Source organism: Hydra vulgaris, chromosome 13 (genome assembly GCF_038396675.1).
Source record: "Hydra vulgaris chromosome 13, alternate assembly HydraT2T_AEP".
In the NCBI taxonomy this organism is placed as follows: domain Eukaryota; kingdom Metazoa; phylum Cnidaria; class Hydrozoa; order Anthoathecata; family Hydridae; genus Hydra; species Hydra vulgaris.
In genome coordinates, this window is record NC_088932.1 from 54279630 (window position 1) to 54306222 (window position 26593).

The 26593-nt window shown below is 29.1% G+C and overlaps 1 protein-coding gene and 1 long non-coding RNA gene across 2 annotated transcripts; both read left to right on the plus strand.

The window, feature by feature from the left end:
• Positions 1-17726: 17726 nt before the first annotated feature.
• On the plus strand, positions 17727-20055 carry LOC136090177 (uncharacterized). Its single transcript, XR_010643226.1, has 2 exons — positions 17727-17922; positions 19645-20055. It is a non-coding gene; the product is annotated as an uncharacterized LOC136090177 (long non-coding RNA).
• A 697-nt stretch (positions 20056-20752) lies between these two features.
• LOC136090010 (uncharacterized) lies at positions 20753-21552 on the plus strand. Its single transcript, XM_065816114.1, has 2 exons — positions 20753-20985; positions 21033-21552. Exons 1-2 carry the CDS (start codon positions 20753-20755, stop codon positions 21550-21552), a joined length of 753 nt encoding a protein of 250 aa, XP_065672186.1.
• Positions 21553-26593: the final 5041 nt, after the last annotated feature.

Below are 26593 nucleotides of genomic sequence, written 5' to 3' on the forward strand. Positions count from 1 at the left end.
GAGTTCCCCAGATATGTTCTTCCATTGATTTTGAAGAATTTGAAACAACCTTTCTTCATTTTTTGGAGCTCTTGTCTTGATTCCATGATCCAATATACTCCGGAGATTCTCGATAGGGTTCAGATCAGGACTTTGAGCTGGCCAAGAAAGAACCACTAATTTTTTGTTCTTCAAATAATTTTTCACATTATTTGCCGTATGTTTCGGGTCATTATCTTGCTGAAAGACCTAACTTTTATCTTTAAAGGGCTCATTTGCACTAGGTATCAGTTGATGAATTAAGATTTGTTTGTACATTTTACTGTCCATAATACCAGGAATTTTATACAAACGACCAACACCCGATGAAGTAAAACATCCCCATACATTCACTTTTTTATCTTGCTTACTGTTGGCTGTATTACTAATGGATTGTAACGTTCATTATGTAACTGCCAAACACGCGACCGTCCACTGAAGCGCAAACAAAATGATGACTCATCACTCCATAAAACATTTTTCCATTGTTCGATTGTCCAATTCTGATATTGCTTTGTCCATTGAAGTCTTTTTTTCAAGTTACTTTCAGAAATAAATGGTTTTGTTAACGCTCCAGTAAGATTTAAATTTCCCAATAGAATGGATCCTTCGAGGAACCGTCCGTTCGTCAACATCCAGTTAAAAATTTCTCTTTATTTCAGCCGCTGTTATCTTTCTATTCTTTCGAACCTTTCTTTTAATTAATCTGTCCTCTCTGGCAGTTGTTTTACGCCTTCTTCCGCTCCCTTCTTTGCGTTTAAAACTTCCCGTCAAATAATACTTAAACAAATATCTTCGAATTGTAGTGCACAATCGATTCAATTTTTTTCCAATTTCATGGTCAGTGTATCCACTTTCATGCTATGCCACAATTTGGCCCTTTTCAAACTCAGTGGGTTGTTTTCTTATCTTTTTTTGAGTTGTCTGGCGCATTGTTCGACTTGGGTGTTTTGATAGAAAAAGTGACAATTGAAGCAAGAAAAATAATTTAAAATTACGTTTTCGCTCACAAGAAATTTTTTTTTTCACAACTCGCCAAAAATTTGTCCGGAATTCGACATGTCAAGCTCTAATTGCCAAATAATAAAATGACGTAAACATGTGGTTGTAGTTTGCCCAAAAATATTTCTAGAATATTAAAGGTACACTATTGAAATGAATTATTTCTTCCTGAAATAGTATTAAAAAATATATATATTGTAAAGAATATTTGATTGTCATTCTTTTTTGTTGTAATTTTTTGAGAGTTTACCAAAGCTTTTTTTTGTCGGATACTGTAAGGGATAATTTTTATAAAAAGGCAAAAAAACAGAGACTAGATAATATGATTGCCAATAAGTTTCAAGTGCTATCAAGAGAAGATGGCCAAAACCCACACCCAAAAAACAAAAGAAAGGAGGTTTCAAAGTAAAATATTTTCTAAAATCTGACTAGTTACCATGCTTGCATGTTTGTAAAAACCTATTCCTCTGTGTAATAAAAATAGGCCGTACGAGATTTCAAAATATTAACAAGAAAACAAGTGTTGCACATCCTGTAGAAGACAAACATCCTGTGGAAGACAAACAAGGCGGAGAAAGAACAAGCCATAAGTCTTTTGAAAAGAAAGCTTTTGTGAGAGCATTCATAAGTCAACTGTGGGATCCAGAAAGCCATTATCAGAGGAATAAATCAGGGAGAATTTCTTTGCGATGTAATCTTAGTATCAAAAAATTAGGCACTCAATCAAACCTGTAAAAAATAAGAAGGTCCATTTTGCAATTTCATAAAAATTTTTGTGAATGAATTTAATATAGGTTTTAAATCTCCAACTTCTGATGTATGCAGTTACTGCACTTTTTTGAACATACAAATAAAAAATTTTGTAAAAAGCTCCAGTGAACGTAATAATTATATCACTCAAAAAAGATTCCTAAGAAACGAGCTAATGCGTTTTGCACACTTTTAAAAGCAGACGTACCAACTGTTTTAAGTTTTTGTTTCGATATGCAGCAAATCCAGCCCTTGCCAAAAGCTTTCGTTCATAAAGCATTTTATTCAAGACAAATAGATTTTTATAATTTATGTATCACTGATCTTAGCTGTACTAAACCATTATTCTATACCTGGGCAGAAGAATAAGCAGGCAAAGACAGTCAGGAGGTATCATCAGCCCTACTGGATTTTTTACAGAGTACCGATTTTCAATCGAAGAAGTTACTTTGCTTTTTTTGCGACGGATGTGTTTCTCAAAACTAAAATAAGATTGTGTTGAGAACAGCTATACATTTTCTTTAGATTCAACCCTATAATTCTATAAGTATAAACAAGATACAGTTTTATTTTTCTGTTCGTGGTCATTGCTTTTTACCGGCAGATTTTTGGTAGGGTGGAAAAAAAGTTAAGAAAATGTGAAGTTATTTTATCCAAAGATGAGTATTATGGCATTTACTCAGAAGTAGGTGAATTGAGAAAATGTGGCATTGACTGACAACAAATCTATATTATCAAAAAAAAAAGATAACCAAAACTCGATCAAAGATAGAGCAATGCAAAATTTTTTCTTTAAATCTTAAACTTAACACTCGAGAAGGTGCCATTTTATCACTGATAAAATGGCACCTTCTCGAGTGTTAAGTTTTTCAAATATCTGTTATTAACATTTCGTTTAGTTAGTGAAAGAAACTTCTCAGCATCAAAGAAACTTCTCAGCAAAAAAAAGATCGAAAAATTTTTGAGCATCATGTTTGAGAATGAATGGCAAGACTTGGAAGATAGACGTTTTGATTTTTATAAACACATTCTTGGCCTACCAAAAATTCACCTGAACAAAAACTGGAAGAATTACTATGTGATTGCCTAGAACAGGAAATATCTGGTAGAATATGAAACTTTTTTAAAACGAAAAATAAAGTATTTTTTGAAATGTTTTGCGATTTTCAATTTTAGTATTCATTTTCATTCATATCAAAATTTTTCCATAAAAGTTACATTCAAAAAATATTTTGTACACAGATCCACGCAAAATGAGTTGGTCGAACTTTTTTAATGAAAATATTAGCTTTACATAATAGAGTTTCTGATAAATGCTACCGTTTACTATAGTAATACACAAGAAGTTTATTTAAAAAGAAATACTAATACTAATTATTAAGTTACAACCTAGTAATAAGTTTTTGTTATTTTACCACACCTTTGATCCGGTGGACAAAACACTATTTGCATGTTTGCTCCTCACAAATACAAATATGACACAAATATATCACAAATATATCACATATACAAATATATCACAAATCACAAAACACTATTTGCATGTTTGCTTCTCATATATACAAATATATCACAAATCAAAAAACACTATTTGCATGTTTGCTCCTCGCATATACAAATCACTAGCTAGATTATAAGTTTGTGAAAAATCGTTTAAGCGTCTCAAAAACAAAATGAACGCGTATTGCATTGTTCTAATTAAATGAAAAAGCAATCGATGTCAGGACCCCAAGAAATTTTTTGGTGGGATAAAAAAAATCATCAAAGATGTTTCAGATTAAGTTATAAAGTAAACACTTTATGAGTTTGACCTTTAAACAAATGCAAATTAATGCTAAATCACGCCGAAAACTTTGAGAACAACAGAAAAAATGCTTGCTTCTTGTATCCGCAAGAGCAGATGCTTCATTATTAAAAAAGTTAAACAAGTTTTAAAGAAGTATTTTTTTGTTGTTATCATTGATTTTTTATTAGTAAGCAGAGCAAGAGCCACATTTTTTGACGTGTTCAATATAGCTATTTTCCAGGTATAGTTCAAACTATACCTGGAAAATAGCTATGTTGAACACCCCCCCCCCCCTTCCTTTCTCCCTGGAAAACACTTCGGGTCGGCGACAGTATTTTAAACATAACTTTTATTAAAAATTCAAATTTATCAACAGAATTCAAATTTCATAAAAAATCTTTTGGCGTTCAGAAGTAATGACCACGTAAAGTTTACAACTTTTTTATTATAAAGTTTAAAGTTATAAATATAATAAAATGGTACGACAAAAGCATAATATACAAGTATAAAGCTCCAATAAATATACCTATATTATTAAAATTAGAATGATTTATTATACTTTTTATAAAGGAAAATACTTGCATCAAGTTATGTTTCAATAAGTAATAATTTATCGTTTCAATAAGTATTAATTTATCAAAAAGTATTAATTTATCGTACTTTTTCAAATATTATATTTTTTTTTATATAGGAAAAAAAACAGTTAGATTGGAATTACTTATACTTAGTAGAAGTAATTAGTAAGAAGTAAGACTTTTGTAATTAATCTTTATATCATTTAATGTAGTTTTTATCTTATTTATTTTTTTTAATGCTAGATAACATTTTAGTTTTGGTTGAAATTTTGTTATGAATAAACGTACTTTAAAAAAATTCCTTTTTATTGTTTAATTTAATAATTACACTTTTTTATTTTATTTTCAGGGAGTTTCACTATTTAAATTTATTAGTGGTTTGTTACTACACATTATTTTAATGTATAAATAGAAACCTCGATATGAAACTGAGAATCTTGAGAGTTTTATTGTTGCTAATGTTAATTTATATTTTTCTGTCGCTCTTATATTATATTTGATTAGGTCATTTTTTAAAAAGTTTGTCGTAAAATGCTCTGGTACCAGATTTAGTTTGTAATTAGACATAAAAAGTATATTTTGGTATATATTTATTTTAAAGATATTTAGTGCTTTCATTTTTTCAAATTAGGGTTGAACATGAGTTCCATCTGGCATTTGCAACTGCTGTCGTTCCAAGAAAAAAAACAGAACGTCGTGTCAAAAGACTATCAGGCACTGAGAGAGTTGCAGCATTAGTCATTGCAAACATGGAAACATCACCCAATGGAATAAATTGTCTAAGTAGGCCTGGGGGATAAGGAGGCAACCCAATTCTAGTTCTTCCAGGTAAAATTTTAATTAGACATTTAAAGTTTTTGTTTAATTTTTTGATGTTAATGTTTTTCATAAAAGTAAATGAACTGGACACTAAAGATCTTGTGTATGTGCAGCACAACATAGGACTGTTCAATTTAGGCGTGAAAAACTTGTATTATCTTTTAATCAAGCTGTTTCAAATAAGATTGTTGAGGAAAACTTCCTCTCCAAGCTTGAACAATTAAGAAAAAAACTTGAAAATATTTTACAAACACTTGATCAAAGTTGCAACAAGGAAACAAATTATATAGCTAAACTTGTTGTTTACTGCAAAGACAAATATTTCATTAACAAGTACTTATAACCAGAAACTGATAATAAAGTTGTGTTGATTGTAGTTGTGGTTTTCTAAAAGTAACCTCTGAAACCATGAAAAAAGATTCAACTTTGCAATTTTTCTCCTCAAATGACTTCTCACTGGTTCTTTGGCAAAAGACTCCGATGTTAAACGTTACTAATTGCCAATACAAAAGATCTCAAAGAAAACTATAGCAATGTCAAGCAAGCTTTAAATCTAGAGATTAATGCTTCAGATGAATCTTTATAACTTGATGTACTTCCACCAATAAAGTTACATCTGTTGCTCGGAGTTTTAAATCATCTTGTACAATCTCTTCCCAGGATTTGAACACATTCTCTTGAATGTGTTCATCTGTTGCTCGGAGTTTTAAATCATCTTTTACAATCTCTTCCCAGGATTTGAACACATTCTCTTGAATGGCTAGCTTTACTTAACATTCAGCAGCAGTCATTTCATGGTAGACAACTAGCTTGAAGCTTTTGAAGAATGTGGATGTTTTTAGCAATGTTCTTGATAATAGACAAACTGATAAAATTAAGCAATTTGAGGTCTTCAATATACAACTATGGGGTACCTCCATCACTCCAAAAGTTTATAATGTCATACACCACATGCAATAATAATACATCCAACACCCTAATAGCTTTTTGGGAATATATTCAGAACAAACAACTGAAGTACTCCATCTTTTCAGCTCCCACAGGCAAAGGTTTAAGAGACCAGATAATCATCCAGAATAAAAGACAGGCTGTATAGATACATCACAAAACTTAACAGCAAAAAATTTGGTTAAGGACATTTAAATTATTTTACTGGATTGCAGAGTTCATAAAAAAAAGAATATAGTTAAAAAATTGTTCTTAAGTATTTCAGAAATAAAGATAATTGTTTATTTAATTTTGAGTGTAATGTTTTAGTATTGCTCATGTTGTAGAGACAACTAAAAAATCTTGATACCAACCTTGATACCAACCTATGCTTATCAACCAATGGTTATCATTTACTTAATAGGATATTTTCTTTCAACATTTTTTATTTTCATTCTATAATAGACATTTATCCTATTTTATAAAAATAATTTAATAATTCTATTCTATTATAGACATTAGTTTAACCTCTATTACAATAATCATGCATTGTTTGAAAGTAAAAGTTATAAAAATTAAAATTTGCAACGGTATATTTGTATGTATTTCAGGTTTTTAATAAGCTTTTATACAAAATTTAAAATTAGATTTTCTACCGAAGATTTTTGGGTTTACATCCCAGTGCCTACTAATTATAGCTAATACTACTAATTTCATAAGATTTCCTGGGGTTACGACTTCAAACACTTTTTCATTTTTTTACAACAGTGATTGGCATAAAATGAAAAAATATTTTTTACATATTTTTTTTATATATTCTAAATATACTTTATACATTTTTCACATGTTTAAACATTATACAAACATAATTATATATTTTATAAGTCTGAAACTTTAGCACTTACATGTTTACGGAGACTGTGCAAATGTATTTACATATTAACAGAGAATGTTTGAATGTATTTACAACGTATTTATAGGTGAGTAATGAAACGATTGATTCCAAAGTTATGAGTTTTTGGTTTGATTAAAATTTCAAAATTATTTCAATTTCAAAAATTGCTTTAATTTTTTTGATAATTAAATTATATGATTATAAATATATATACAATATAAAAAACGTATGAAAAAAAAACCAAATATCCAAACATAATAATCCAAACATAATAATAAAGATTTTATGAAATTTGTTTATAATTATTTTGTGCTTGAAATATTTCTAAAAAGTTTCTGGAAAATTTGAAAATCTTCATTTGCGATTTTGTTTGCTTTACTTTAAATGTCTTTAATGAATCTGCCCCAATATAGTTTGTAGGCGGAAAACAATCGGATTTAAAACTATTTGGTTTCCGTGCGACATAAAACCGACCAATTGTAAATGTATTGCTTCCCAGAATTTGACCGTCAGTAGGTTGATTTGATGTTTTAAAATGTTCATCTGGCATAATTATTCTAGAAAGTTAATTTAAAAAAAAGCCATAAATTTTCACAACTACTTTGAAAAGAAACTGTTGAATTTAAAAGCATTAACTAGCATAGTTGTTGGTATATTCAGATCTGACGCAAACAGCGTTTGACGCAAAAACGTTTGACGCAAACAGCGTTTACTTAAATGTAATTGATAAATTAGAGCATAATATGCATTGGTCATACAACAGAAGTGCAAAACACAACTACGTGTTAGCTATTTTTATTTATTTGTAATACTGCCATATTTACTGCCATATTGTTACTTAAGACCGTCATTCGGCCTGATAGGCTTTAAAAAAAAGATCAATATATGTTTTCTGACGTCAAATAAAAACTAGTTTCAATGTTGTCATTTTGTTTATAGTGATTTCTAGTTGTTCCTTGCGTAAACTATTAATCCAGAAATTGTTATTCAAAAGAATTGAGCAGTATCTTATCTGTAATGTGTTTTTAGGCATTAATATTAAAGCGATGGGCTCATTTTTCTTATTTAACTACAATTATTTACAATTGTTTTTTTTGGGTGGGGGGTGGGGGGTGGGGGGTTCAAATACAGCGGGATATTATTTGCAATTATCAGTTGCTTCTTTTTTTAAAAAATGTGTTTTTTTTAGAAAAATTATTCGTTTAATAATAATAATAATAATAATAATAATAATAATAATAAAGTAAAAATAAAAAAATATATATAAATACATATAAAATAAAAGAATCATGGGTACCCGTAGAGGATCTAGTGAACCTGTCGTCGAGAACTGTTTACAAAACGTATGTGAATATGTAAAAATACAGTAATATATAACCAAATTATAATACCAATATAAAATAAAAATATAATAGTAATGTGTAAAAAAAATATCATAGTAACATATATCATCTAAAAGACATTTGTTATAAAAATAGGAGAAAAATATTAGGTTTGCCAACGTCACAAGAAAGGATAAGGGTTGACTTGATAGAAATGTTAAAAAGGGTTGATAGAAATGTTAAAAATACCAAATTCATGTCCAGGAATCGTCACAATAAAAGGCTTTACCTTGAATTTACTAAAAAGATATGCAGGTTTTACTATTAAACAAATAAATGAGTGGTAGACGATTGGAATTTCTTATCAAAAGACACAATCGGTTCTGCAAGCGAAAACACATTTAAAAATGAAGTAGACAAAATTCTGAACTTTTGATTCCAAAATATATTAATAAACTATTTTCACTAACAAAATCTTGCATTTAAAGGCTACTAAAGTCAACACTATGTAGCTTTGACTCACCAAACTTAAATAATTAGTACAGGATTTTTTATATTATATTATATATATTATTTTATATCCATATATATATATATATTATTTTATATCCATATATATATATATATATATATATATATATATATATATATATATATATATATATATATATATATATATATATATATATATATATATATATATATATATATATATGTATATATATATATATATATATATATATATATATATATATATATATATATATATATATATATATATATATATATATATATATATATAAATTTATAAATATATTGGGTTGGGGAATACATTTGTAGCGTTTTTATATTTTATTTTATTTTACAACGATTTGTTTCTGTTTGACAAAGTGTAAATATTCATTCGATAGAGCTCTTTCTGTTCTACAAAACTGTCCTAATCGTCTTATGGAATAATTTAATTTTTTGTTACTTTTAAGGCTTAAAAATGGAATATCCAGGAGGTAAAAAACAACATTTTTGACACCTCGATGAAAAGTGAAAAAAAGTTTCTTCACTTTTCATCTAGGCCAAAAGGCTGCTGAAGCAACCCGGGACATTTGCAACGTATACGGAGACGGTGTCATAGGTGAGTCCACTGCACGAAAATGGTTTTCAAAGTTTAAAAATGGCGATTTTGACTTCGACGACACACCTCGCAGCGGAGACCTTCTGACTTCAACGAAGAGCGTCTCAAAGCACTTTTAAAGGAGGACGGTCACAAAACAAGTTGTGAATTGCCCGAAAAAATGAACTGTGATCATAAAAAGATTCTCAACCATCTTCATTCAATGGGATTTGCTGAAAAATTGGGAGCCTGGGTACCTCACGAGTTGAGCGAAATAAACGAAGAAAATCGCCTTCAAATTGCTTCTCAACATCTCGCCCGCCATCGAGCAACACGTGGTCATAAACAGCGCTTTTTGTATCGAATCGTCACGGGAGATGAGAAATGGTGTTAATACATTAATATGAAGCAAAGGAAGGAATGGGTGGCACCAGGAGATACGCCAAAGCCCAGAGTCAAGCGTGACCTTCATCCAAAGAAGATCATGATATGTGTTTGGTGGGACTGGGAGGGCATGGTCAAAGTCGTCAAAGCCACAATCCAAGAGCTCGAATGGGAGGTCCTTCAGCATCCGCCGAATTCTCCGGATCTTGCACCCACAGATTACCATCTTTTCCGATCTCTGTCGAACCATATGAGGGGCGTTACCTTCGATAATGAAGAGGACCTTAAAAACTGGGTCAATAACTTCTTCGATACTAGACCGGGCGATTTTTGGCGGAAAGGCATTGACAAATTGGTCGAGAGGTGGGAGGAGGTCGTAAACAGCGATGGCGAATACATAATCGATTAATTTATTATTATGATTAAAGATTTCCCTTAAATAAAAGTCTTTGATAAAAACGCTACGAATATATTCCCCAACCCAATATATATATATATATATATATATATATATATATATATATATATATATATATATATATATATATATATATATATATATAGATCTATAGTTTGTTGGCTTTGGGAAGAGCGGAAGGAAAAAAGTGATTCTTACGCCAACATATACGTCACTTTTAATTACTTTTAACTTTCGTCCAACATTTCCGTGTTGGACGAAAGTAAAAACCATTAATTTAATTACAAATTAATCGTTTTTTAAAAAAACCACAAAAACGCAAATTTAATTGACCAGAATGTTTTAAAAACATTGTGAATGTTTTTAACAATATAAACAATGTTTTTATTTTTTTTTTTTTAATAAAATGTTTTTATTTTTATTTTTTTTAATAAAATGTTTTTATTTTTATTTTTTTTACTGAAAATCATGCGCGGAGTGTTGCTACATCGACTATCTTATAGCCTGACTCGCAAGGGAGTGCTGCTACATCGACTGACAAATAGCCTGACTCGCAAGGGAGTGCTGCTACATCGACTGACAAATAGCCTGACTCGCAAGGGAGTGCTGCTACATCGACTGACAAATAGCCTGACCCGCAAGGGAGTGCTGCTACATCGACTGAGGGTTTGGTTAGGGCAGGCAGTCTATCATTATTAAAAAAAAAAAATTCCGGTCTTGCATTTTAATTTTTACTTTTTGTCAACAAAATATCGAAAAAACTTTCGGACAACATCTAAGGGTTGTATATATATATATATATATATACAACCCTTAGATGTTGTCCGAAAGTTTTTTCGATATTTTGTTGACAAAAAGTAAAAATTAAAATGCAAGACCGGAATTTTTTTTTTTTTAATAATGATAGACTGCCTGCCCCAACCAAACCCTTAGTCGATGTAGCAGCACTCCCTTGCGGGTCAGGCTATTTGTCAGTCGATATAGCAGCACTCCCTTGCGAGTCAGGCTATTTGTCAGTCGATGTAGCAGCACTCCCTTGCGAGTCAGGCTATTTGTCAGTCGATGTAGCAGCACTCCCTTGCGAGTCAGGCTATAAGATAGTCGATGTAGCAACACTCCGCGCATGATTTACAGTAAAAAAAAAAAAAATAAAAACATTTTATTAAAAAAAATAAAAATAAAAACATTTTATTAAAAAAAATAAAAAAAAAACATTGTTTATATTGTTAAAAACATTCACAATGTTTTTAAAACATTCTGGTCAATTAAATTTGCGTTTTTGTGGTTTTTTTAAAAAACGATTAATTTGTAATTAAATTAATGGTTTTTACTTTCGTCCAACACGGAAATGTTGGACGAAAGTTAAAAGTAATTAAAAGTGACGTATATGTTGGCGTAAGAATCACTTTTTTCCTTCCGCTCTTCCCAAAGCCAACAAACTATAGATCTATATATATATATATATATATATATATATATATATATATATATATATATATATATATATATATATATATATATATATATATATATATATATATATATATATATATATATATATATATATATATATATATATATATATATATATATATATACATATATATATATATATATATATACTGGACTTGCATGGTTAATCTTATAATCCAGTTTCAACCATTTTATTATTTTTTTTAAATCTATATTTTGTTTAATCTATCATTACTTTTTAAAATTTTACTTTTCCAACGTTTTCATTAAGTTTACCATGATTGTTTTTTGCATTTGTGAATTCTTTATTGTCTTCTGTAAATTGTTTTAATCAAAAATTCAAAGTTGTTTTTCTTTTTTAAATATATTTTTTTAAATAGATAAACTGAAAAATTAGTAAGTTAGAAGTATTTGATCAACTTGTTGCTATTTGTTTATATTTTTATTTTATATCCTGGCCTCAACTATTGTTGCGAAAATAGTTGCAATCGAATTAGAGAAATGTCTATTATTTCAAAACCGGGACAATTGACTGACCCGATGACCTTATTCGGGAAGCCGGGACAACGCACCTAGAACTGGAACAATCCCAAAAAACCGACACGTCTGGTCACCCTACCAATGGGTTCATAAACATTAGAAGTTTTTATTGATCTGTCAAAAGCATTTGACACTGTTAACTATGATAAACTTTAAAAAAACTAAAGCTTTAACAATATTTATAGTGGATTACAAATTATTTTTTCAACAGTAATCAATACATAATATATAAAGCAAATGAAAAAGAAAAACACAATATAACTTGTGGTGTTCCCCTATGATCAATTCTAGGACCATTATTTTTCTTACTTAATATTAATGATCTTTAATTAGCATCCAAAATTATAATGCTATGTTGCTTGCTGTGGACTCTAATCTTTTTTTTATTCAAGAAATAACATAAAAGTTAAAATGGAATCAACCATTAACTTTCTTGGAGTGATGTAAATTTCATATTAAATCTATTGAAAATAAAACGTAACAAAAAATTTCTATGCTTCTATGCTATATCTTCCGCCTGGGAGAGCAACCCTAATTGGCGCCCTTATTTATCAAAATGTTTTTATATTATAAATAAAGAACTTTTTTTTCTTTTTTTTTTTAGCTACCTTCTTTTATTTGGAGCCCCTTTGATATCTGCCGCCCGGGACAAACTGTCTCTTTCCCCCCCCCCCTCCCACCCTCCCTAAATCTGAATTTTATATAGATCTATATAAAATTCAGATTTAGAAATGTTTTAACTTTATAGCGTTAAAACATTTCTAAATCTGAATTTTTAAAACATAAATACTTTTCATTTATTTATAGTTATCTTAACTATTGCAATATTGCATAGAGAAGTACCAATCATGGCTGACAACACAAGTTTCAAAAAAAAAAAAGGTCCTTTAGAAAAAAAGTAAAGCCCCTTCCCCCACTTTTTGACCACGTGCCCCGGCACACCCCTCCTTTCCCGGTTTCGTCGACCATGCCAATTTTAGTTAGCTGAAAAAAAATTTATAGTAAAAAAAAAAGCATGCAAGGTTTTATTTGGCGTAAACATAACGGTTAATGAGTAATCTCTTTTAAGGGATCCTAATGCCCTTAATGTTTATAAACTTATAGGCTATTCACACGAGGGTACATTTGACGGAACATTCCGTGGAACATGGAAGATGAACAAATATCCTCTCGTGTGAACACAACTCGAACAAAAATTAACGGAACATTTGTGGAACTTTTGTACCGTCCCGCCCCAAAACAAATAAATGTTCCGGAACAGTTATTAGTTTTTGTATAAGGCATGGTTGCCTAGTTCAACTATTTTTAAAATAACCGTATATGAGTATAAGCTAAATGACACAAAAATGCATTACAAGTTGCAAGTTTGTTGTGAAAGGCTCAAACTATTCTTTTTATAAAGTTATTGTCAACTTAACTAGAGTTTTTAGTCCTTGATCTCTGCATTATCCTTGGTCTTGGTCATATATCAAGGTAAGAGTATTGATACAATTGGCCTTGCAACATGTTGCCTTGAAACTTTTAGTCTTGGCCTTCCATTTTTCTTATTGAATTCAGAACACTTTTTTAATATATTCAATGAGTTAAAAACTTGTGGTAATTGCATGCAACCAAGGAAATTCCGATCTCTCGTGAGTATCAATTGTGAGTAGACCAGATGGTGGGCGATGATTTAAAAACGATTTATTTGACCATCAAAATATTATGTTATTTTTAACGGCATTTACTATTTTTGTACAAATAGAATAGAAATTTAGTTATTATTAGTTTATTATTAGTTTAAAAAGAAGTTATATTCATGAGAGTCATTAAAAACTTAATCTTCAATTGTATCATTATTACAAAGACAGCTGTATTTTAATTGGGATCAGATTTAATTTGAATTGAAAATAAGTATAATTCAAGGTAACATTTAACTTGCGTTAAGAAAGTTTAATTTTCATTGTTTAATAGTATTTATTTAATTATATTCTTAGCAAGCATTGTTATTAATGCATTTTTAATAAACTTATAGCAGAGTTGTTTATCATTGACCTTGCTAATTATATTAATTATTATTATCATTATTATTATTTTTATTATTATCATCATTATTATTTATATTAATGTTGTTAATGATATTATTATTGGTTGCTAGCTTTGTCATATATTTTATTAAATTAGCTTTGTCTTATCTTGTTATTTTAATTTGTGAACATTACCATTAGTACTTTCCTCATAAATATTCTGTATTTACTTATTAGTCTACTGTTTGCGAATAATTGTGAAATTAAGACCTTTATTCAGAATATATTTTATTGATTGACTATTGATAGGACTGTACCCTACATCTTTGCCACAGCTACAAATATTGATATTTAAAAATAAAAACAAACAATAGTGTTGACAGGTCAATATTATTAAATGACACAATTATTACATTGCATGGAAAAGTAAAAATAAGAATAAAATTAGCATTTAAAAGTTTCTGCTCTCTTGGCCACCAGTTTTTAGCAATGTAATAAATTATTTAGTAAGCCCATTATTTGTCAAGCCCATAACATTAAATTATTTAATAAGCCCATAACATTTATACCAATTGTAAAGTTTAACCTTCTATTAATAATTCTATTATTAAGTAGTTCTTTTTTTTTTCCTTTCGTTATTGTTATTTTTGCTAGATTTAATGAACTTATCCTTTTTATTAGGTAAAACTTTAATTTTACACAATGTCTCAGCATTCAGATAAAGACAGTATTGACGTCAGCACAACACATACTGGTCTTTGTATATCTCCTGTAAATAAATTTGTATGGAATATTACTAACACAAAAGTACTATTAGACTTTTGAAAAGATAATTACAAAGTGTTAATATCTGCAAGAAAAAACACAAATATTTACAAATAAATGGCAGCTGAATTTTCAAACACATTTAATATCATACCTCCGTTAACCGGATCTCTAATTCAATCTAAAATTAGTAATTTGAGTAAACAATTTAGGTACCGTAAAATGAGGTGACTTTGGCCAAATTTAAAATCTTTTTTTTTCAAAACTTAATTATAAATGATTAATATGTTGATATAAATTGCATTAGATGTGCATGATGCCAAAGAAATAAATAATTAAAATAAAAAAGAAAAAAGTTATATCTTTGACCCTCTTTTTTTAATTTCAAAGGTGAGTCAAAGTCACCCCTATACTGGTGGTGAATTTGGCTACCTAAAAAGAAATTATAATTATTGATTAAAATTATTTATCATTCCATAGTTTACATATTCACAGATACATGGATATTAGGTGATATGTTGTTAAGGCAAAAAAATCTTAAAAACAACAACTTGAAACTAACTTTCAAATTTATTTAAGATATAAATCACAAAGAAACCTTATTAATATTTAAAACTCAAAAAACTATGCATCAAACTATCAGTGCTAGAGTTATTCAATAGATTATCTGTAATTATTTGCTGTTCAAGAGTGGATACCTTGGTTTTTTTTACAACAGTCATTTTTTTTCTTGTCTTATTTGTATTTATAGTTGCTTGCATATTAACTACATCAATTGATGATACACTTTTTCCTGGGACAACAGAGACTTTATGTCGCTTTTTATTAGGGGGTATATGATCATCACCTCTAGCTTCAACTAAATGTTGTATGAAAGAATCACTGACAAGAGAACCAATTTCTACTGTGACATCTTTATCTGTAAATGTTCTTTTAGGAAGTCTATCTAACACCTGTTTTCGATCAAGTGGGTATAATCCAGTTTTTCTGAAGCCTGCCTTCATACTTTCACAACCAGGTTCTTGAGTTTTTTTCATGAGACATTTAAGCAATGCTGGAAACTGGTCTTTTGGAAGGGAAGAAGCTTTACGTCCTTTGCCACTTTCCTTCCAAGTTGTTAATATTTTTTTCCACTGAGCTTTCACTGGTCGAAAATATGCAACATCCAATGGCTGCATTAAATGCGTGGAATTAGGAGGAAGTGCAATAAACTTGATATTGTTTTCTTCACACAAAGACAGTTCATATGTATTTATATGTGACGACAAATTGTCTCCAATTAAAACATGTTTTCCAGAAGTTTTTTTTAGTTCAGGTAACAATAAAGATTCAAACCAATCTGTAAAACAACTGGAGTCAAACCATCCACTCTTTGAGCGGTTATAACGTGCTCCTTTTGGTCCATTTTCTGTCCATGTTGTCCACATCGAATCTGCTTTATATACAATATATGGAGAAAGGATATGCCCTTCTGCATTACCACAATACATCAAAGATGTAGCAGACTTAGTTATATAGAATTAATTATCCTCTCAGGATATTTTGATCCTCGCTTTGTTATTACTAGTTTATTACCAGGGTCATCGGTTAAATTAGTTTCATCGTAATTCCAAATGTTTGATGGAGGAACCGCTGCCAGTTCAGGAGTGATGTTATCATAAAAGTTATTAATAATAACAGTACCTACTTCTGCCCTCTTTCTTTTAATGTTACTTGCAAATCTAACACTTAACTGTTTTTTTCTCTTAAGGAATGATTTTACCCATTCAACACCAGGCATATTTCCTGCAAATTGCCTAATAAACATTCCTTTACGGTCTGCATAAGATTTCACAATACTTCGTAAATCATAACAGTCAACTGGGAATCCAAAAGAAGACATAGTTATAACATAGTTTGCAAAAATTTCTTCTTCAATTTCACTAAATATTGTGCAACCGCCTTTTTATTATGTATACCTTTTAGTTTATTCTTTATTGTTGATAGAGGAATTTTAAAGGTCAAGCAAGCATCTGTTTGTGTTAAATTACCACTTCTAATTTCTTTTAAACATTTGGTTAATGTTTCCTGGGTGTATGGAATATAATCACGACTCCCAGCAACACGTTTATATGTTCTTGGCATGGTTTCTTTGATATAAATATGATTATTAATTATTATTTTGTCCTAAAAACAAAAATTAAAAACTAAACAAATAAAAATATATCTATAGACAATATTTTCTGAAAAATAAATCAAAAATATAATATTGAAAATCAAATAATTACATTTTTTCACTTAGGGTAAAGTCACCCCAAGTTGTGGCCAAAGCCACCCCATAAACTTTACTTAAAGCTAATTTTAATTAGAAGAGTTATAAATTTGGCAAATATTGTACAAAACTCATTCTATTTAAATTTACTATTAGTTATAACATCACAACCCACTCAAATATTAACAGCAGTTTCAGCCAACTCACAATTTTGCAGCATATAAGTTTAACAATTTTTATAGACTTTTTATAGAAAAAATTGTATCAATAGTTCCGCAAACTACAATTAATCTAAGTAATAAATAAACAGAATAACTTTACTTTTGTGATAAATCTAAATTTGGAAGTAGTCGCAGAAGTACAAAGTAGTTTTTAAAAGTTAAAACTATTTTGTATAAATTAGCCAAAGTCACCTACCAGGCCAAATTCACCTCATTTTACGGTAATGTACATATTCTATATTTAATGTATGATACCTTATTGAAATGCTGAAAGTATTTTACTAAGTTACCATGTATAATAATATCTAATTGCAATTTAGTTTGTAACGGAGTGTTAACTTAAAAATTACTTAAAATCTTATTCGGTATTGTAGATTTGCAGCTCATTAATAATTTTTAATTGTCGCATTTAAAGTTATTTGATTCATATTATATAGTGTTAATGATGTGCTTATATTTACTTATATTTATGTATATTTACTTATATTTAAGTATATTTTTCATAGACGAGAAAAACTTCAAGTAGGTTTATCGGAAGGAGCTCCTAGTAAATAGTGGCCTTACGATATTGTTGCCAAAATAATAGGTGGTGAAGCTTCCCTTGACAATGGCTTTTATCTCAAAGTCAAAACTTTTCTAGTCAAAATTTTCAAGATGATCAGGTAAGCTTAGTATAATTTATTACTGTATATTTTAAAGTGCTACATATATTTTTTAAAGTAATATATACAAGTATGTTAAATGTTTTTACTATATTAGGTTTAAGAAGTTAGACAGAAAACCGAAGATTTCTTAATTTTTCAACGTTTGTCAGACTTTAAACATAAAGATCAAAAGCATAAGACATGTACCAGAAAAAATCTGCGTGTGCTCTGATGTGGTGTTTACGGAAACAATGTAAATAGCTAATTGTTTTAAAATGTCATTGTATTAGTGTTATTCAAAAATTTAAACAACTCTGTTATTTAAACAATTAGTTTTAATAGAATGTCATCAAATCGAGATAAGAAGCGAAAAAAAATTTTTCAACGAAAAAATTGCATTTTCCCGTCGAAAATCTTGGTGCATCAAACTAAACAATTTCTAGAGAGTTGCAGGTTGCTTTGAGAACAGTGCAGAGCGTTGTGAAACGGTTTCAGGACACTGGTGCAATCAAAAGGAAATCAGGAAGTGGAAGAAAAAAATGTTTTATTAGACGAGATCTTGGTAAAAAAGTGAAAGATGCCTTAGACAAAAAACCGGAGATTTCTGTTCGAACTTTAGCGAATAAATTAAAAACAAGTGTTTCCACTATACAAAGAGTGAAGAGAAATTGTGGTTATAAAATCTTACGAAAAGAAAAAAGTTCCTCATCGTGAAGAAAAGCAAAAAAATGTCGCAATTCGTTGTTCAAAGCTGCTCTATAAAAAATTATGCGCCAAAAAATCTTGTTTGATTATTGATGATGAAACTTATTGTGCTGCATATTTCCGATCTCTTCCAGGACACCAATATTATTCAGCAATTAATCGCAAGAAACTGAATTCCAATTTTAAATGCATCGGAATGCATAAATTCGCTAAAAAAGTCTTAGTTTGGCAAGCAATTTGTGAATGTGGGGAAAGAAGCTCTTGTTTTGTGACTACGGGAACAATTAATACCAAAATATACATAAAAGAATGCCTCAAAAAAACGTCTTTTGCCGTTTTTAAGAACACACATGGGTAACCCGTTATTTTGGCCCAATTTAGCATCATGCCACTACTCTGGGACAACTTTAAAATGGCTTAGAGAACATAAAGTAGATTTTGTTGAAAAATACTGCAATCCACCAAATTGTCCCAAACTACGTCCTATCAAAAGATATTATGCTCTTGTCAAAAGAAAACTAAGATTCAATGTAAAAGAAGCCAAAAACATTAAAGATTTCAAAAATTAATGGATTACAGCTACCAAGAAAGCTACCAGCCGAAAACCGTGCAAAAACTGATGTCGAGTGTAAAACGCAAAGTGCGTCGTTCTCAAGTACAAAACTTTACAAACTTACTTAAGTGAAGTTTAAGAATATTAATATATGTACTTTCAAAATATATATAACATTCAATATCGAAATACAATAGTTTAGAAAATATCCTTTAAATTGTCAGCGCAGATTTTTTCTGGCTTATATCTTATAATATCATGTTTTCAAATTATAAAAGCGGATCTTTATAATATTGGCAAGAGATCAATTTATAAAATGCTATTGTCTATATAGATCCATTTTGTTTGGGAAGGGGGGGGGGGGAGTAAGAAGGCTTCAAGTCAAGTCTTTCAAAGTCAAGAGATAAATTTTGGTTGAAATATGATTTATAATCATTTCTCATATGTGTAATTTTTTTTTAATGTGTGTTTTTAAATTACAGATTGCCACAATGGAAGATGGCATGGAGACTATCGGTATTTTAAATATTGAAGCTTTGGATGATACAAGTGATGTGCAATCTATTGTTACTATTCCTGATGAGAAACCAACTCAATCTACATCTGGTTGCAATAAACAAAGGAACTCTGATGATGAAAAAACTTTGAATAAAATAGCAAAAACTGAACCTGTACGAACAAATAAAAAAGCAAATTTCTCTTCAGAGTATTTAAAAATAGCAAATAAAAATCTAGATGTTCAAATCCGTTCACAAGGGCTACGAATCAGAGAGGTTTCTGCTTTAGATCGTATGTGCGATGCAATTGAAAATGCATCTCAAGCCCAAGTAGATGTGTCTAGAGCCCAAGTAGAATATTATAAATTCTTAATGAAAAAATAAGGTGTTCTATTAGTCAAGATATTTCTTTAGTAATTAATTATGTTAAAGTCAAAAGGTAGATAAATCTCTGTTTATATATGTTTTTTATGTTACCATATTACTATTATCAAAGGAATTTTGTGATTTCAAGCATTAAAATGCATATCTGGTGATATAAAGTATTTGTACCATATAAAAGTGTATTTTATATGGTACAAATACTTTATTTTTTGTATCTCTATGGTATATATTTTTAGTATTTTTAACCAAAGAAATATTTTCCTGGTAATACCGCGCTCAACTTGTTTCTCCGCGCAGCGGCCTTGTTCGTCAAGGTTCGTGTTTCGAAGTTACAGAGTTGAGAGAGGGTTATAACCACAATTAAATTGCTTCCTCGTCTGTAGTGGCTTTCTGGGCCTTGGGGAGGTGAATTAACAAACAAAACAAAAATAATCAGCAAGGGGATCTAATTGAAAGAAAAGTTTGGGTTAAGCCAAAAAGTTCTAAATGGTTTAATAATATTTTTAATCAAATGGAGGTATGTGAATTTAAAGAACATTTTCGAGTAAATCGTAACATTTAATTTCCCAGTTAATGAATTGCATCTACATTTAGGCAAAACTACGACAACTATGCGTGAACCTATTTCAGCAGTAAAACGTGTTGCAGTTGCATTATATTATCTAGCTTCATGTGAAGAGTGTCGTGTTGTGTCTAGCCTTTTTGGAATATGAAAGTCAATAATTTAATTGTTCATGAATTTATTAACGCTGTTAATGACATTTTGCTCTCTAAATATGTTAAATTTCCATTGTCAGAAGAAAATTTAAATAAATGTAGAGATTTCGAAGCTATTCTTGGTTTTCCCCAATGCTTTGGTGCTGATGATGGATACCATATCCCTATTTCAGCCCTAAAGATCAAGCAATTTCTTATTATAATTATAAAAAGTGGAATTCGATTGTACTTTTTGCCGTTGTAGACTGTAGATACTGTTTCATTTACACAAGTGTTGGATCGCCTGGTAGAAATAATGACAGGTATATTTTGCAAAATTCTTCTTTGAAAACAATTTTAGAATCAAATCTTTTTGATAAATGTTATAAAGAGCTGGGCGGTTCTTTTGTTCCACTATGTTTGATAGATGATTCAGCATTTCCTTTAACGCGTCATTTGTTAAAACCGTATCCTGAAAGTTTGGAGCTTTTTGAAGTTCAAAAAAACTTCAATAAAATACTTTGCGGAGCTAGAAGAGTAGTTGAAAATGCTTTTGGACGCGTTAAAGCTCGATTCCGTGTCATTTGCAAACGTATGGAATGCGATAATAACTTTGCTACAAGAATTGTTAATGCTTGCGCCAATCTTCACTACATTTGTAAACATTATGACGACATTATTATAATAGAATGGCTTACGCATAATCATGATGACAGTGTGGCTCAACCCAATACAGTTTCTACTGCTGCGAACAATGGACCAGGAAATGTTCGTGACTCAGTTGCTAAATACCTTTATGAAAGGGACAAATAAAGTAGTAATGTTTTTTTATTATTTAAAGCTTTAGTTGTAATATGGTTATATATTTATTTGTTTTAAACTAAACTTACTTTACTTGAGTTTATCAAATGTGTCTAAGTAAATAAATTTTAAATATGTATGAACACAAAATGAGAATAGTTTGAAATGGTCGTGGATAGCTTATTAATGTATAATACAGTAGCGTGCAAAAGTAACCGGACAAGAGCATAACTTGAGATAACTTTTGAATGAAAAGTCCAATTTCTTTCAAATTTTTACTGAAATGTTAAAAAATTGATTACAAATCTAAAAACAAATGAATTTTTACTAAATCAATGTACTAAGCAATGTAATCTTAAAAGATCATTTAATTAAAATTTCCTCGAGCTAAAGTATCCGGACAGAAAAAAAAAACTTGAATTAGATTTTTTTTTTAAACATTTTTTAAATTGAAAATACTTTATTTTAAAGTAAATTGCTTTAGTACTTTGTTGGATAGTCCTTACCATTAGTTACTGCTTGACAGTGACAAGGAATTGAGTCTACCAGCTTCATAATCACAATAATTTTGATTTTTTGCCATTCTTGTTTCAAAATATTAAATAAATCAAATTTACTTGCTGATTTTCAGCCTGAAATTCGTCAATCTATGTGTTTCCATAGGTGTTCAATAGAATTAAGGTCAGGACTTTGTCAATTCCATTAATTGAATTTTTTTGTTTTTGAAAAAGTCTTTTATAAGGGTTGAAGTGTCTTTTGAGTCATTATCCTGCTGAAATATCCATCCTCGAGCCCTGAAAAATGTTCTACGCAAAATGCTGTCTTGGTAAATGCTGAAATTAAAGAACTTTATAATGACAAATTGTCAAGCAGTAATTAATGCTAAGGGCTTCCCAACAAAGTGGTAAAGCAATACTTTAAAATAAAGCATTTTCAATTTAAAAAATGTTTAAAAAAAAAAATCTTATTCAAGTTTTTTTTTTTTGTCCGGATACTTTTGCACGCGCATATTTTAATTAAATGAACTTTTAAGATTAAATTGCTTAGATTTAGTAAAAATTCATTTCAATTCATTAAAAAGTCCAAATTCAAAGAAATTAGACTTTTTATTCAAAAGTTATCTCAAGTTATGCTCTTGTCCGGTTACTTTTGCACGCTACTGTATATTTATTCAGCACTATACCACTGACAGACTACTATTCTGTGTCGTCAAAAGCCACTAAAGGAGGTATGACCTATCCATAAAAGCCAAGCTTTATAAGTAACGGGAATACAAAATTCCAACGTCACCTTTTGTATGGCGGGTATTTTGGGTTGGGTTTCTATTGTCGAAACCTGAGCTAGCTGGACCCTCAGCGTTATTTGCATTTGGTTTTACCTCTCGTAAAATAATAAATATTAAAAATTAATAAATTATATGAAAAATGTGTTTATCCAAAACTATTTGTCACTAATTTTTATTCGAGTTTTACTTACTGTTTGTTTTTCTTTTATGTACCGTCAAGCCAATTTTTCATGCGAGCACTACAAGGAACATAATGTAGAACATTTTGTTTCAGGAATATTTGTTCCGGAATAACGTTCCGCCAAACATCGCTAGTGTGAACATGGTATTAGGATACACCAAGTTTTGCTTGTTCATCTTTAAAACAAAACACGGTATATATCCAAATACATTTCATTCTTACTTTAGCAAAGTTTCTCATTAATACTAAACAAAATTTTTGTTTTTGTACCAAGATATTACTTACAAAAATTTCTTTCCAAATACCATACTGTGGACCATTTCTTTGAGAAAAAATTGTAAACTATATTTAAAAAAAAAACTGTTTTAAAATACTACTCCGAACAATTCAAAAAAAAATTTAGTTTGTTGTTAATAGAAAAGCGATTTCAAATTTAAATGTGCGCAAAGTTATTAAACCGGATAAAAGTCATCACTCTATCCACTATTTTTTGTCTTGACTTATAATATTGTTTATTTATACTTTAAAAATCTTATAGAATTGTTTATTTATACTTTATTATATTTAAAATTTAAAACACCTGTATTTAATAATATTGTATTTTATCTTTTTTTAAATATAAACTGACGGCAGCGATTTATACGGGATTCGGTGATGAGACATGTCTTTTTCTTGCTCACGGCCATTATTACAACGATCTTTTGTGCATGTGAGGCAGATCAGGTCAAAAATAAAGTTTATGTTTTGTTAATTTTAGTCTTAAAATGTTAAAGTAAACTACTTTTTATTTTTAACTACTTTTTTTTTAATGCTCAAAACTTTAAGGAAGTTCTAGAAAGCCTCAACACTCATTTCCGAAATGTAAGGTTTGCACTACACAGCAAAAGTGTCACGACAATTACTCTAACAAATATCACTATGAGAGATGAGTTCGAACTGATCTCTCATAGTGATATTTGTGATAGCAAAGGTTTAATATTTACCTCTTTTTTTTTTTTTTTGCTTGTTAAAATAGTTTGACGTTTAACGTTCAAAAAATCTAAATTTTTAAATATAAATAGTTGATGCTAACCACTGCACTACGAATGCTCAATATTTTTGTTAAATATCTATTTAACTCAAACCTTTCTAAAATTTAGGTATTTTTTTCCGTTTTTAACTTATTCCAGTCAATCAATCAATATATTTCTGAAATACTTGGTATTACAATTCAAGGATGTTTACTAATAGTATAAAGTACTAACATTAAGTAAACACCTAATGACAATTATTAAAATAGTAATGGTAAAAATAATAAAAATAATATTTATATTAATAATAATAATAACATGTTATTTTAAGACAAGTAATCTTAATAATAATAATATAGTAATTATAATTATTTAAATAAATCGGTATAACTTTCCATATAATAATCGTTTATACATACTTAGTTACAGTTATAAAAGTAATAAACTGACAAAACGTAACAACTAACGATGACATAACGACTATTCGTCAGCCGAGAACCAAGAGAGCGTTAGTCCATTTTTTTGTTTCTGAGTAAATTAAGTTTTAAGATTTAATTTGTAAAGACTTTTTGCAAGAATGTCCGACTAATTTTTTAAATATTTTCAAAAGTTGCATCATTCTTGAGACTAGATTTATGAGACACACACTCCATTGATTGTTGAATATTTATTGATTATAAACAGAAAAAACACAAAATGTGGACATACGGCCTCTTGGTTCTCGGCTGACGTGTTGTTAAAAAAATTATAAAGATTTGGTAAATATATTATTAATATAAATATAATATACCAAAATATATTACAAATACTATGACTAAATAAATAAATAAATAAAATGTAAACAGAAAAAAAAGTGAAAAAATCAAAACAAAAGCTACTGCAAACATTACTCAAAAAACAAAAAATTACAAAACAAAACATATTATAATATATATCTATAACTGTATAAAAAATTTATTTACCACAATTTAAAAATAATTAATAACTAAAAAATAAAACAATAATGATAAATAACAAAAAAAAATAACAAAAAATAATAAGTAAAACACGCTTGTGGGGAATTATTAAACGTTTCCCAGTTACACTAATGAATTCACTCGTTTGTTTTATTATCATATGACTGCGAATATATTATTTACAAATATCATCCTTTTTATATAAAGTTCAGAACCACAAAATATTATATTAATAACCTTAAATGTATATAATTATGTTGGAATAATTTTCCAATACCTTCACGAAGGCCGCAATTGCATTACAAATACATTAATGTTTATATTAAGATATAACCGCTCAGTATCTCGGAAGACGTAATTCACAACATGAAAGAAAAAAAATCATTACTACAGCATAACTAAAAAACAAATGGTAAATAATAATCCTAAGAAATATATGAAAGAAAATTAAAGGAATATATGAAAGAAAACTGAAGCAAGATATAAAAAAATCTTGGTTTGCTAATCTTTTTCCGACGTTTACATTCTCTTTTTTTCTCTTTCTTTTCCATTCTTTTTATTTATTTCATTCATTAACTTTTTTTAACTTCTATTTCGATACTTATTTACTAATTTTCTTTTAGGTATTTTTTTTTCTTTTTTTGAAACATTGAGTTATTCTTCTTTTTAGTTGATTTTATTTTGCGTATAATTTATAAATGTTTTCTTTGCCCTTTTTCTTTTTTCCTCTTTAAAAAAGTTATTTTCAACCCTTAGAAAAAAGCGTCCATTTGCGATGTCCATTGCATTGAATCTAAACTTGTTAGTATCTTAAAATGTAAAAGATTATTTAATATTTGCCTTTTTTTTTTGCTTGTTAAAAAAGTTTAAGTTTGACGTTCAAAAAATCTAAACTTTTAAATATAAATAGTTGAGGTTAACCAATGTATTTTTTCAGGGCATACTTCATTACAAAATTTTTGTAATGAGTTTTTTATTAAATCTCCAGTAGAAAAAGGTTTACCACTTTTTGCAATATTTGCAATATCTGTAATTAAAAAACTTATATTGTAGCACAGTATGAACTAATTACTTTACTTTTTATCCCCCGATAAAATTTTTCTTTAGCAATTCCAGGTTATCAACACGAAATATGCCCTTGAATTTATCATAAGTTGCTGCATTTTTTGTAATATTGTGTCTATTAACAGTGCCAAATTTGTCCAAGATAGATTAAATATACGACCTCCGTAACCACTTTCAGTTTTATTTCTGCGTCTTTTATTAGCAATAATAACCAAGTAGTCAAAACCGTATTAACCGGTTTTATTAAAAATGAGGCGGTAGTTTTAACCGTATTGCAATAAATTTTTAAACAATTTTAAAAATTATATTAATAACTTTAATTAGCCTATTCCTAAGCTACAGAAAAAAATAGTTTTAAAAACATAGTACTTATTTGATTCTAGATGTAAGATAGTAAAAACGCGGGCCATGGCTAAAGACAAAGAGGGCTACTTTGTGGCCTGCAGACCACGCGTTGGACAACCCTGTTATGGTTGGAAGTGAAACATTAATTTCCGCAATATTGTGCAAAGCTTTAAGAATAAATCAAACGTTATAGCATTTGATTAAAAAAAAA